The 14,135-nt window shown below is 40.8% G+C and overlaps 1 protein-coding gene across 1 annotated transcript in view; it reads left to right on the plus strand.

Annotated features, from left to right (window-relative positions):
- The window catches only part of GBE1 (1,4-alpha-glucan branching enzyme 1), a 166,793-nt gene that overhangs the window by 111,869 nt on the left and 40,789 nt on the right, over positions 1-14,135 (plus strand). Inside the window, exons 11-12 of the mRNA XM_014526359.2 lie at positions 6,241-6,425; positions 8,935-9,065. Coding sequence (XP_014381845.1) covers positions 6,241-6,425; positions 8,935-9,065 — 316 coding nt within the window. The remainder of the gene's footprint in view (positions 1-6,240; positions 6,426-8,934; positions 9,066-14,135) is intronic.

Consider the following 14,135-nt stretch of genomic DNA (forward strand, 5'->3'; position numbering starts at 1 on the left):
GCGGAAAGCCCTGTTGAGAGCTGGGTTGAGATTCCCCCAGCCCCACCTGTTACTCCTCTGGAGGAGCTGGGGGAATCTGAGCCTGGCTCTCAGCTGCAGGGGGGACAAAAAGCCCCCCGGTATGGGTTTCCCCACCCCTGCCCCACCCACCTCCCTGCACCAGGCAGACCCTATCTGCAGGTCCAGTGCCAGACAGAGGGTGTGTTCCCACCCTCCATCTCTATCACAGATGGACAGCTGAGTAGGGGGAAGGCCTGAGTCAATCCCAGCTTGGCTCACTGGGCTGCATGGGAGGAAGCATAAAGCCCCCTCCATGAGGGGTTTTCCCCCTCTTCCTTTACTGACCGGAGCTAGGGAGCCTTGGGAGGTCTGTTCCTCTGCCCTCCTCTCTTCCTGTCAGCTGACAGGCAGGAAGCAAGCTAGGGAGCAGAGGCTTTCCTGCCTCAGCTCTGTAATAGCTGGTGTTGGGGTCAGCCCTGCTCCACTGGAGCAGAAAGCACAGCCCAGAGTTGCAAAGCATCCTGGGATGCTGAAGGACTGTGAGTTAACTTGAATTGGGAAAGGAGCTGAAACAGAAGTTCCATAAATCAGTGTGATCTAAATCAGTCCAATACTACATCCATTCAGGTTTATCTTAAACCGGTTTTGGCCATTTTGAAAGCAGTTTATGTGCACTGCCCCTCTGTTCTGTTACAGGTTTAAACTGGTTTCTGATATCTTAAACCAGCTTATGTGTAACTTTTGTCCCTGGCCATAGTGACCAACATAATAAATAATTAATATCAGTTCCCAATGGAAAAACTGTTTCTGTTGATTCTTCATTGATTTCCTTCAATATTGAATTGGGCTTTCAGGATCAGTCCAATGTTTGCTTACAACTGCATTTTAAACAACAGCTTCTCTATTCTGTTCAGAGCTCAACGGGAATATTGCAACAACAGTCAGCAACAAAATGCTCAGTTTTTAATCTGAAATTTTTGCAGAAACTTATTTGAGTGAGACTTATTTTCAGAAAAAAAAATTTAGATACAAGTTGAACTCTCCATGGGATGAAGAATTTGTCTAGCAATTTTTTGAAATACTCGCTTTCTGCAAAACTGCTAGAATATGCCAACTATCTTGGTTCTGACATGAAATGCTTCAGTACTCTTAAAAAAAGATTTATTTCTTGTTGTAATAAGGCAGTATTTTTAACTGGAGTATTTTTATTGCTACATTATCAGTCATATAAATACAACAGTAATTGAGCCAACTTAAAATAAGATGGAACCTGTGATTGGTTAGATATTTAGCTGATGTTAATTGGTATAATCCCACAGATTTGAATAGAGCTGTGCTAATTTAAACCATCTGAGGCACAGCCCCAAGTGTCTAGTGCGTATCTGCTACATTATGAATTTGGCTGTTAATCCCTTAGTCCCTTTCAGGGCAGTCCAAGTTTTTATATTTTATACCAGTCTACCCAATAAAAATCATTTTCCAGGTAAAGTTCTTACTTTTTCAATGTATTGAAGAAGTGAGAATGGATCACTTTTTTCATAGATTGTATTTTTTTTTCTGCAGTGCAATTTTGTGACAGTCTATAATGGGAAAGCCTGTAATGGGAACGTTTTGTGTTTTGTTACATTATGTTTCCATTAATTTTTAAGTGTTCCTAAAGTACCATATTAATTCCCTGTTATCCAAAAAGGAAAAAGAAAGAAAACAAAAATAAGAGCATAGTGCTGTTTAATTTCACAAACTGCCCTTTTGTCTTATCGGTTTAGCCTTGCCCTTTAGGAGACCACTGGTGTATAGAACTGCTATCAAAACTGTCAGAAAAGGGAAGATCAACAGAATTCTAACAGCCCTGTGGGTTTCATCTGAACACTAACCGGCTCTGCTGGATATTGCTAAGTAATTTATGAAAAAGGTTTAGAAGCATTTATAGTTTACCATATAAATGAACTGATGAGTATCTTGTCAACCTAGTGAACGGGGCAGTAATTCACAGATCCCATCAGAATTGAGCATTTCATATTTGACCCACAACAATCTTACCTCTTAAAGTTGTACACTATATGCAATGTGTAGGCACTGGCATACTTTTATTAATTAATAAGTCAAATTAGTATGCACTGCAGTTTAGTCAATGTTTTCATTTTGTTTCTCTAATCAAAATGTTCATTTAGCATTTTTTTACTCCATTAGTCTCATTGTCTTGCATTGCATCACTTGTACCAGCTGGCTTCTTGTCATTTTATAGTTTGGACCTTTACATCAAACAGCAAAAAATTAATTACAGGAAAAGAAATCCCACTAGTACTTCTGAGTTTGGAGGTTTTCACAATTACCCAGACATGAATGTTGCTGTCTGAGGAGGAAATGAAAAGTTGTGAGGAGGAAGAACTTGGCACATACTTTACTGGTGCCATTAATTAACTCCAGCAGTGTTAGTCACCTGTTTTCTTCTCTGTTGTGCTCCCTCCCTTCCCCCATGTATTTCAAAAGTCTTCAATTTCCTATGTTTTTTACATTTATCAGCTCAGTGAACACCACAAAGATAAATCAAGCAAGAGATTCTGTGAAATGTGAATTCTCACTTAAGAGGAAAAGACTTGAGACTTTGTTTCAAGTGACAAAGTGCTCTTGATAGATTCATGAAGTGGGTATTTCTATCCCAAACATGAGCTACTTTTCATTGGAACATGCTCCAAAAAACTATGCTGGTCTATTCTCTCTGAAATTGGAAACATCTTTCTTATGGGGCATGTCTACATGAGATGCTTAATGCTCAGTAGATTCATTCTACTGTGCATTAGTGTGTCACAGCAAAAGCCATGCTAATGTACTAATGCACAGTAGAATTAGTCTACCATGCATTAAGCATCACGGAAAGACTGTGCACCAGTGCTACTGCAGAGTAGCACCAACTACTGCACATTTAGTTAGTCCCTCATATTACAGGTACTAAACTAAATGTGTTGTAGCAATGGCACATTAATGCATGTGTAGACTCGCCCATGGAGAGCAACATTTGCTCTTTTTATTAATCTCTTTTACCCTTTATATATGGGATAGCTTGCCTACTGAAGATTAAAAGCTGACTAAAAAGATGTCACCTAGAAGGTGCCATAAAAAACAAACTGCTTTGAAGCAAGCTTTTAAGCCTACCAAAATTTGTGACTTTAAATACTTTCCTGCCCTCAGCAAGTAATCTAACCTTTTATTAAATTGTTATACAGTGTTAAATTCTATTTTTCTATGTAAACCTTTCTATATATCTATCATATTATGTCTGCTTCAAATAGGACTTGCTCCTGTTCTTCTTATCTTTTTCAAAAAAAGAAATTCTGCATATAGAGAACTGTTTGTCCTTTCTTCTGCTTTAAGGTGACACTTCACTGGTCTGGCATTCTTTTAACTATTCAATATTTTCCACAATTCAAAATAAAAATTCCAGTGTTAACTATGTTATGCTACAATGACCAGTTTGATTTCCTTTTCTGTCTTCAGAACATATGAAATATCTCTCACTTTAAAGCTCATTTTTTGCCATTTTTCACTGTGCTATCTCATGTGCTTCAAAATTTAGGATATCCCCTTCAGTTATGGTCTTCACATTGTGAAGACTATTCTGAAGAGAATATCTTAAATTAATGCAAAATAAATATATTAAAGGTAATTAGATGCATGGGTTTTTTTGGTAGCACTACCTCAGTATCTTAAATTTCTTCACCGTATTGTCAACACGGTTTTAAAGCATGGTCCACTATTATGCCAAGGTCATTTTCAGAGTCCTGCTGTGATTCTGATCCAATTATTTCATAGTTCTGCTTGTTTTTGAGCTGAATGTGAAGTTTAGTTGTTGTGCTTTGAAACATGAAATGTAATTTGCCACTTGTCGGTTCATTTACAAAGCAGCATTGCAAAAAATTTCATATATATATATATATATTTAGCCTGTCTCTTCTACTGTTTGTTTTGTTTACTTCTTTAACTTGGCTAATATTCCCTATTTCTGAACTGTGGAAGCTCATAAAGGTTGTTGTGAAAACCCAAATTCATACCAGTTGCTTGTCCATCTGGAAGGGAGCAGGTGTTGGCTGCACACATGCGTTATCCATCCACAAAATAGTATGGTTCTTTCAGTCCCCAGTAGCTGTATAATCCTCTACAAAAGAAGCACAGCATATAACAGAACTTGAGTAGCTGTTTGGAGATATCTCTGTAATTCTTTGTTACTTTTACTTGATACTCAAAATAAGATGACAAGCACAGAGAATTTGTGCATCACATGAATGTTGCTCTCAAAACTGTTCTCAGAACAATCCTGGTACACTGACAGTGTCACAGTGCTTATTAGAGATATGTAAAGCTTCAGTAGCCGATTCAGTTTGGAGGAGATTTGGCCTGATTCAGCGGCCAAATCTCCAAATCGATTCAGGAGACCCATTAAAAGTTCTGAATTGAATCAGAAGCCTCCAGATCAATTCAGAAAAGATTCAGCACCAATTCGGAGATTTGGCCATAGACTAAACAGGCAGCAGTCCTTGGGGATGCTGGACACAGCTGCCTCCAGCTGGTAAGTCTGTAGTGGTGAGTGAAGGGAGGAGGGAAGGAGCGTGGAGGGGGGCAGCTCAATGCCCCCACAACGAGGGAGGGATTGGGGCTGGGACAAGCTGCCCAACCAGGGTGGAGGGGCATTGGACTTGGGGAGGAGGGGTCCTGCCACTATGCGTTGCAGTGCGCTGCCGGTCTGGGAGGGCATGGGAGTGGCCGCGTGACCCCGGATCTGCACGGTGTGGGCTGGGGCAGGCTGTACTGTGGGAGGCTAGCCTCAGCTGCCTGCCTCCAGGCTGCACTCCATGTAGCGGGTGGAGCCAAGGCTGCACTGTGGACAGTTAGTCCCTGCTGCAGCCCATAGCGCAGCCCTGGCTCTGCCTGCCTAGCAGGGCCTACTGGGGGGGCTGCAGCCACCCTAAAATTCCCCATAGTCCCTGCCGCCGGCCCTGCTCCAATCCAGGTGCACACACTTGCCCCCATGCCCTGCCACTCCTCACCCAGCCAGGGTGAAGCCACGACTTGTCAAGGAGGCGCGGGGTGGCTGGGCAAGCGGTGGGAGGGCATAGCTCCTGCTCCCAGCACCTTCTGCCACCCATCCGGAGCACAGCCCAGCCCAGCCTGTGCAGATCTGGGGGCACACACTCACTCTCATGCCCTCCTAGTCCAACAGCACATGGCAACGCACGGTGGCAGATGCTTCCCGCCCCTCTTGGACAGCTTGTCCCAGCCCAAGCCCTCCCTCACTGTGGGGGCATTGATCTTCCCCCCCACGGCCCTTCCCTCCACCCACCACAACAGACTTAGCAGCTGGAGGCAGCTGTGTCAGCATTCTCAGGAATGCTGCCTGTTTAGTCTGTGGCCAAATCTCTGAATCAGTGACGAATCTTCAGATCCGAATCGGCTGAATTGAATTGGGACAGTGATTTGAATCACTGAATTGAATCACTGTCCATCTGAATTGTCTGAATCCGAATCTGAATTGAATACTTGCCACTTTGCACAGGTCTAGTGCTTATGAGCATATTTGTCTGTGATAATAGATCTTTAATCATGATTGTGACAACAGAAAGTTGGGAGAGGGAAGCAGCCTAACCCATTAATACTGGATGTGGAGACACGACATTTACTTTTACTGGAAGTGGAACAGATATTCAATGCATAGCATTGCTACAGTCTTGACTTTTCCAGGCTAATATTCCCTTGAGAAAACAATAATAGCTTTAATTACTACCAGAGTAAGTGCTGTGTATCAACTTCTATTCAATGTCATCTCAGTATACTCCTTTGCTTAATGCATGCTGGATCTCCTACCAGCTAGTGGTAAAGCTCTGTAATGTTGCAGGTATCCAGTTTTAGGGAGAGCTGGTTGTGTTTTCACTTCTTATTATGGAGTGGATTTACTACAAACTAAAACCAGTAACAATGCCATGTGTCTACATCCACAGGCATTCTATAATCAGCATAAAAGTCTTATGGAACTTTTGTGATCTAGTATTCTCATTGGCATACTACAATACTAGTAACACATTAGGAAGGCCTAAAAAGCTTTTTAATGTTTAAGGCACCTTTTTGTATAGAAAATCACTTTAGAGTGCATTATGGAGAAGAGAAATTAATACATAGTATTTTTTCAGGTGTCATTTAAACATGTCTGTGTCTATTTCATGTTTCCTTAATGAATATTTTTAAATACAGGCAATGAATTTGGGCATCCAGAATGGTTAGACTTCCCCAGAAAAGGAAATAACGAGAGCTACCATTATGCCAGAAGACAGTTTCAGTTAGCTGATGATCATGTTCTTCGCTATAGATTTCTAAATGCTTTTGACAGAGATATGAATAAATTGGAAGAAAGATTCGGCTGGCTTGCATCTCCCCCGGTAAGCCATATATATTGAACGTTATGTTTTAGTCACCAATAGTGTACATGCTCAGAATTCTAATAATATAAAATCTACATGCAAAAATTTTAAACAGCACTTTATTATGCACCGTGCAGTTCCCTGTTACATATTTCAAGTTGTCAAAACATGTCACTGAAGTCTCTTCTGGAGATAATGAAAATCTGAACAGTGTTCTATTAACTCCATCAGTGTGGTGTTGATTTGATTTGATTTGATTTGATTTATTTATTATTTTATTTTTGCTTCTTTTCCTTCTTCATTTTGGACCTCACTTTAGATTGGTTAAAAAAAAAAAAATCTGCCTCAAATCTACTCCAAAGGTTGCTTTGGGAAAGTCTACATTGTTTTGATAATCTGTTTTCTGGTGAAAGCATAATTATTTACATAAAATACTTTTGGTGTACGTACAGATGTTTAAGGAGTTCAGATCACATTAAAAATGACCACCCAATCTAACTTGGTTTGCCCATGTGTAGACCTTACACTTGGATTCCTATTTAGGTCAATCTACATGTGACCTGTACAGAAGTTCCAGGAAAGTTAGATCAGTCCAAAAAATGGCTAACCTGATCTAATTTAACTGTACCTTGGAGGTACACTAATTTAAATCAGGCATGGATAGGTTGTTCTAACTGAACTTCTGTACATTTTAAGAATGCAGCCCCGGGGCTGGGAAAGTCCTATTGTTGGCCCTAAACCGAGGGCTGCACTTTTCCTACCCCTCCCTGGGCACTGGGTGATTTGTAGCCCCCGACCTCTCCCCCCATCCCCAAATGGATATCCTCCCTCCTCCCCCACTGTGGACCAACCAGTAAGTTGGAGGGGGGGTTGGTTTGTTGGGGGGGCATTATTCATCTGGGGTGAAGGAGGTTTGGGGGGCTAAGTATTAGTCCCTGGTTGGGGAGGGGGAAGGGTTCTCCTGATCCTACCAGAGCTGCCAGCCCCACCTAATTCTGTCACTCCTCCCACCCTGAAAGCCACCAAGCCCTAGATCTGCCTGCCCCTCCCCCAACTCCAACTTCCTTCAGTCAGGCTTCCATGACCAGTGAACACCAGTAAAACCAACCCCAGAAGCAGTTTGTGGGATTGGGGTGAGGGGAGAGGTGCTGAAGGAGAGTCCGATGAGGTTTGTCAGATGGGAGATCGTTTCTGATCCGTTACCCCCCACTTCCCCCCCCCTCGACCCCTCTAACCCCGCCCTGATATATCCTCCTATCCCACCCTTCCCACAACTTAGCTTACATTAGACCCCCAGCACCTATCTAATTACTAATTTAGATCATGGGCGGAAGTGGAGGTGCATTTTAACCTGATCCAACCTCCCAAACTTCTAGATGTAATGTCCATATGAAGCCTTGGTGTAGCGTAGCATGTGTCTCCTGATCTTCAAGTAGTCAATTACAAAGTTGCCACTTCACCTGCATATTTTATTTATTTGTTGTTAAAGTTACTCAGAGGTAGAACTCCTTCAGTTTCTTAATGTTAAATAAGTTTTCAATTGCCTAATATTTTTTATATACACTCATTATGCATTATGCAATACTCAATTTGTAATTTAGCCTCTTAAAAATCTGTTAAGTTAGCCATCTGCTTAAGTATTTGCTAATGCAGGGAAAATAAAGTGAAGGTAGTATATGTGTGATAATTTGTTGTTGCTAGCAATAAATATTCTCATGTGGGTTATCAAGACTATTTCCAACATTGGTGGCAAACTAATAAATAGTCTTCAAGCATCAAGCTTGATACCAAGCATGTAACAGAGTACCAAAAAGCATTTTCTTTACTCCACACTGGGTGTGCCTATACATTGCCGTGTATGGTGATTACCGTGCCATGCACGCAGCACAGTTAATTTTGCTGCTACATCAGCGCATGCCCTACAGTGACATAGCTGGCTATTACGTGTAGACCCACGTGATCTCTACATCACCGTAGCACACTGTACAGTGACATAGCACATCGCTACGTCGCTGTAGGGCAACACGTAGACATGCTCAATGTATACTAATTTCTAAACCACCAACAGAAAGAATGCTGATCCAGTCAAGAATGTAAGTGGAAATTGCCTTTAGTATAAGAAATCTATTTGTGGAAAGAAAAGTATGGACATTGATGCATAATTTAATTTCACTTGGAGTTCTTCCTTCAAGTGCTCCCCTTCCTCACCCCCACCAATTGCCAAAATAAAATGTGTAGTTGACTTTTATTTTATTATCTTTTTTCCTTTCACATATTCCTCAGCTGTTTGAAAATTTAAGGCTGTAGTTTTGTGATCTGAAATCTTATATGAAATTACACACTATGTGACAAAATTTGAGCTTACACTTTAACTCAAATATCAATACCACTTTAATTTTATTTGACAGCATTTTGGTTTCAGCTGAATTCAGGTAAGGCTGCAATGTGTCTGCCTATTTTTGCCACTCTAATTGCAAATAAAGCCTTATTTGTAACAATTGAAATGTACCTATCTCTTTCTTTTTAGGGTTTTGTGAGTGAAAAACATGAGTCTAATAAGGTCATAGCTTTTGAGAGGGCAAATCTCATTTTTATATTCAACTTCCATCCGTCCAAAAGCTATGTGGACTACAGAGTGGGTGTGAAAACTGCAGGAAAATATCCTTTTCTTTTATTACTATACTTCAGTGAAATTTTATCTCTTAATAGACTTGAATACAAATGAAAATTAAAAGGTAAGAAGACATTTTTATTTACGCAAAATAAACTAACTTTCATACAGTATAGTGTGTGTCAGGGAAATACTAAATTTACTGTTAAATGAACCTGGATATCTTTGTTGATGAGCACTTTGAAAAGATGCAGATAGAAACAGGAATTGTAAAAACAGCAAGCATACTGTCATTCTAGTTTCCTTTTTTAAGGAACAGTTACTTGTATAGACATTATGAAAATGTCCAGGTATGTAAACTGAGGCTATGAACAGATATTCTGTTTCTATTGAGAGAATCACCACTCTCCCAGTAGAAACCAAAAGTGTACAGATACTCCAGCTTTTCTTTCTAAAGCAAAAATGGCTGCTGCGGGGCAAAGTAACCCAACTACAACCAGATACAAATCTCTCACTGCAGTTTGTCCCCAGAGAATGAATGCCTGTACACTTCCCCGTGGTTTAACTCCTCCTAGGGCAGGAGGAGTGGAGCTGGGACAAAAGGTTTCTGTGCCTTTTTGAGACCCATGAGCTGAGCCCATGAAGCAGTGTTGCTCTTGCTTCAGATTTCATAACCAGGATCACCCTCATATCGGGAATGTGCAAGAAGCAGAGTTGCAGACTTGAACATTGATACCCATTCCCTCTTCCAGAGACCTTGTCCAGCAGTGGAAATGTCCTTCTGTTAGAAATGAACATATGTATGTGGCCTGAGCTGTTAGAGGTGAGGCACTTCCTTAAGTCGCTACTCATGTTCAGCCGTTGCCTTTGAACTTAGGATAGGTTAACTGGCTTACCTATGCTTTAATTATCCAACTGCATAAAATAATTCTATTTCTGGATTAACTGTCTTTAAAAAAAAAACACAACACTTTGAGACTTGAAGATGGAAGAGTAGAAAATCTTAATAAGAGTCTTCTGGTCACAGGAAAGCCAAATAGGAGCTTCACTTGACTGGCAAAATTGCAGTGCTGTATACCCCAGGACTTCAAGCCAAAAGACTATTCAGTTTGGCTGAGTAATTTTACTTATGGATTATCTGTCACATAACTGTAAATCAAAATTAAATACTAATCAATATTTTGCTTATTCATTCCCTTCTTTTAAACCCTGCTCTTTGTATTCCTGTTTATGTTTCCATTAAAAAAAAAGGTGTTAGACTTCTCTGAATTATCCAGTCACTATTCTTAAGATTCATGTTACTGTCTTTAAGGTAGACCTTAAGTGCTGGAGGCTTCAAATATTAAGGGAAGAGTGGACAACATCCTGGTCATACCTAGTTTACTCTCCTTTTTAGCATCTACTCCCTGCCACTGTGACAAAAGATACTGGGCCAGATAGATCTGTGATGTGACCCAGTAAATGGCAGTTCTTATGTCCAGTTTAAATACCCCCTTTTCTGCATATTCACAAGCTCTGGTTTGATAACTGCTATATTTCAGCCTGTTCCCTTCATTCCTTCTTTCCATATTTGTGTTCAATGACCAGACACTTTTTATAACTGATACTTAGAAAGGAACTCTGTGCCCATTAATGCCTAACTCCTACCCCTCACTGTTGGTTATGAGGTGTTACCAGGTACTTGTGTTACTTTCCTGGATTCCTTTGGCTGAAAACAGCATTTTTGAACATTTAATCTTTCACTGTACTGATACATAATGGAATTAGTTCTGTTTTGTTTTTCACTATTGACAATATCTTTTTTTTTACTTAAGACCTCAATATTTTTCAAGCATTTTAAAAAGATTTCATGCATACATTTGAAGTATTAGAAGCTTCTTTTTCATTATAAATAAGACATGGGTTTGTACTTATGAACAGTGGGATATATATGGCCTGATTTTAGGGTGCTGGATAGTGCCAGTTGCAAAGCAAATTCCACAGCTTTCATTCACTGGTTTTAATTTGCAAGTCAAGGTCCAGGTGGGTTTCAATAAATTGGTCCATTGCTAGTTTGCCCTGGGCATCCATGCAGGTTCAGAACTGTATCTTGGCTGAAAAGCTAATTTGATTTTTTTTTTTTTTTTTTTAATGCAAGAAAAATATTCATGGAAAAAATTGTTTGATTTATTCACCCATTGGTACCTGCTATTTTGTGGGCCTTTTACATGTATTATGACTCATTTGGAATCATATTAGGATTTATTAAAATAAGCATAGCTGTAGCATGTTTAAAACAAATAATTTGCTACAAAGAATGACAAGAACAGAAATTATTTATTTGCTTTGCAGTTTTCTTTGGTGGTTTATTTTAATACATATGGCCCCTCCCTAGCTTTGAAATGTGTATAGGGATAGTTCAAGTGTGGGAATAAATAGACCCCAGAGAAAGGCAGGCTGTCATTAAGGTTCTATATTTAAATTTTTTGTACTGTAGCCAAGTACCTAGTGCAGTTTATGAAATGTAAGGCTTTTTTTATTTTTTTTTGAAAAAGGAATTCTAATGCATTTGTTTTTTATGAAACATGCTATTTTGTATCTGCTGTTCACGTAAAAAAGTAATTCTTCAGATTCGTTCTCTATTCTGTGTAGCGTTTGACTGACCTCCTCTGCAAAGAATTCAGGGAGTTAAGTGCTGTTTCCAGGGGTATTTGTGTACAAAATGCAGTGTGTCCCTTAATTCCCATGATCAGGAGGTCTGCTTTCATGAGTTTAATTACCAGTAGATCAGGAATTGCCTCTCTCCTACAGTATTGTTTAAGATTTTTGGGACAGTGAGCTTCTGTTATGTCTCTCTGCTGCTGCTGCTCTTAATTCCTCAACCCTTCAGTGCACTGCCACCCTTCAAAACTCCCCTTCTCCCATCTTCCTTACTCTGCATCTTATGACAGTCTAAGGCCCCTGACACATGTTACACTTAAGATGTGATTAACTGGTTCATCATGTCTTAAGTAGAGGACCTAGTGACACATTCATTCAGTTAATGATGTGATAAAACTAGGAATAAGTGACAAAGTTATTACACTCCTGTGTGCTCCAGAGGCTGGGAGCACTAGTCAGTTGATCAGGGCTCCCAGCCCAGGGAAGCATGGTGAGCTCTTCTGGCTGTAAGCTCTGATCAGCTGATGGAGCTCCCAGTCATGGGAGTGCAGGTTGTGTCCCCCTCCCCCCCTCCCAATCCAAACAAATATGTGACCTTTTTGGCTGGGAGCCCTTGCAATGATTGGAGCTTGCAGCTGCAGGGGTGCACCATGTGCTCTCATGGCTAGGAGTTCTGTCAGCTGATTGGACCTTTCAGTCACATGAATGTACGGTGTGCCCCTGCTGCTGGGAGCTCCGATCAACTGATGGAGTTCCCAGCCATGGAAGCAAAGATTGCCAGTGCAAGGAGCCTGGGATCCTGGTCAGATCTGATGTTCAATCCCACAATTGCACTTCCTATGTATGTATAGCATGGCAGGAAGAGCAGTTGTTGGGAGCATGCATCAGATCCCATCTTAACTTCTTTTAAACATTTGTCAGTGGCCTAAGAAATAGAAATGATTCCAGAAAATGTTTCAGCAGATGATGAGCTATAGTCAGCTCGATCCATGGCCGCTTAGCCTTGATTCTATGGGTCTGATGAAGACCAGAGCTTCCAATAGTTATGAAGGGAGGCAAAAGGAGGTTGAGTACTACCTACAGGATACTAGCATATAGTTGGCTCACTAAACAGGCCCAACAGTGCACAGGTTTCAAAAGCCAAAGTGTCTTTCCCAGCCATTTCAAAGGTAGACAAAGCAAAGAGCTTTCTTTCACAAGGGTGTATCTAAAAAAAAATGTGGTGCAGGTCTTGGAGCCTCATTTGTCACAACCTGCTTCCCAAGGGACGCTGTTCTGGTATAATGTCCTCCTAGCTAATGATCTGAATAACCACTAGTAATTTTTCTTTGAAAAAAAGTGTTGCTGGCTGCAGCCCTATCACAGATGTTATGCGTGTCCACACTATAATAAAACCATTCCAAAACGTCGCTAATTGAGAGCTGCTCCACAATTGTCTGAAGTGTGCTGGCTCCAAGACCAGGACATGAGAATGAGAACCTAGTGCAGCATGCCTTGCAGTGGGTGAGTAGGTGGGGAAGTGTGCTTGCACCCATGCTTTTGGAGTACCAGGACATGGTGACCTATGGCTGAGGGCATTTTAACTTTTTTCCTTTCCCTTCTCTCCTAAGCATGAATTCAGTAAACCTCAACAGTCTAAAGTTGAACAGAGTTTGCAGTGTGCTTTTCTGATTTATGCTGGGAGGGAGGAGGTGAGGGAGAGTGCTTGGATCCACCATTTGGATTCCTAGAGGCTGGACTTAGAGCTGAGGTCAGGTAGGGTGTGAGGACACAGCTGGTTATTAGAAAGATAGCTTTTATTGAACAAGCAGTGCAAGTAAACTCATTCATTAAAAAGTGCCAATAAAAGGGAAAAAAGGAGCAGTAGAGTTTGGCTACGTACCAGAGGGGCCAGTTGCAGCAGTGCGGTTGAGGAGAATCTCACAGAATGTGAGATTTTTCCAGGTGTGCTTTTGAACCATTCCGCACACAACTTTAAACCAGTTTAAAAGGCCTGTGGGTAAACCAAAGAGCTCCATGCATGTTTCACCACACTGTAATTTAGAGGACTTTTTATAGCACTCTTAAACATGGCAGTAGTGCAGTGTTTGGAGGGCAAGGGGACCTCTCAGATGCCCTGCACTTTCCAGGTTAGGAGACAGGGTGTGCTTCATAGCCACCTGGGGCTTCTCCACTGTCTAGAAATTTGACCAGTGTATAGAAGTTACTTAAAGCACTGTAGGTTGCTAAAGTGCTGTAAAATACACCTCTTCACATTTTAATAACTCATTTAACAAGGGTTAATTAAATGCACGTTACCCATTTTAAAAGTATTGTAAAACCGTGCATTTCTGTTAAGTCATGGCAATAAAGTGTTTTAAATAGTGAAAGAAGTAACTTATGTACACACCCTGTATAGATTCATAGATTCATAGATGTTAGGGTCGGAAGGGACCTCAATAGATCATCGAGTCCGACCCCCTGCATAAGCAGGAAAG

This window comes from Alligator sinensis, unplaced genomic scaffold, assembly GCF_000455745.1.
Source record: "Alligator sinensis unplaced genomic scaffold, ASM45574v1 scaffold873_2, whole genome shotgun sequence".
Taxonomy (NCBI): domain Eukaryota; kingdom Metazoa; phylum Chordata; order Crocodylia; family Alligatoridae; genus Alligator; species Alligator sinensis.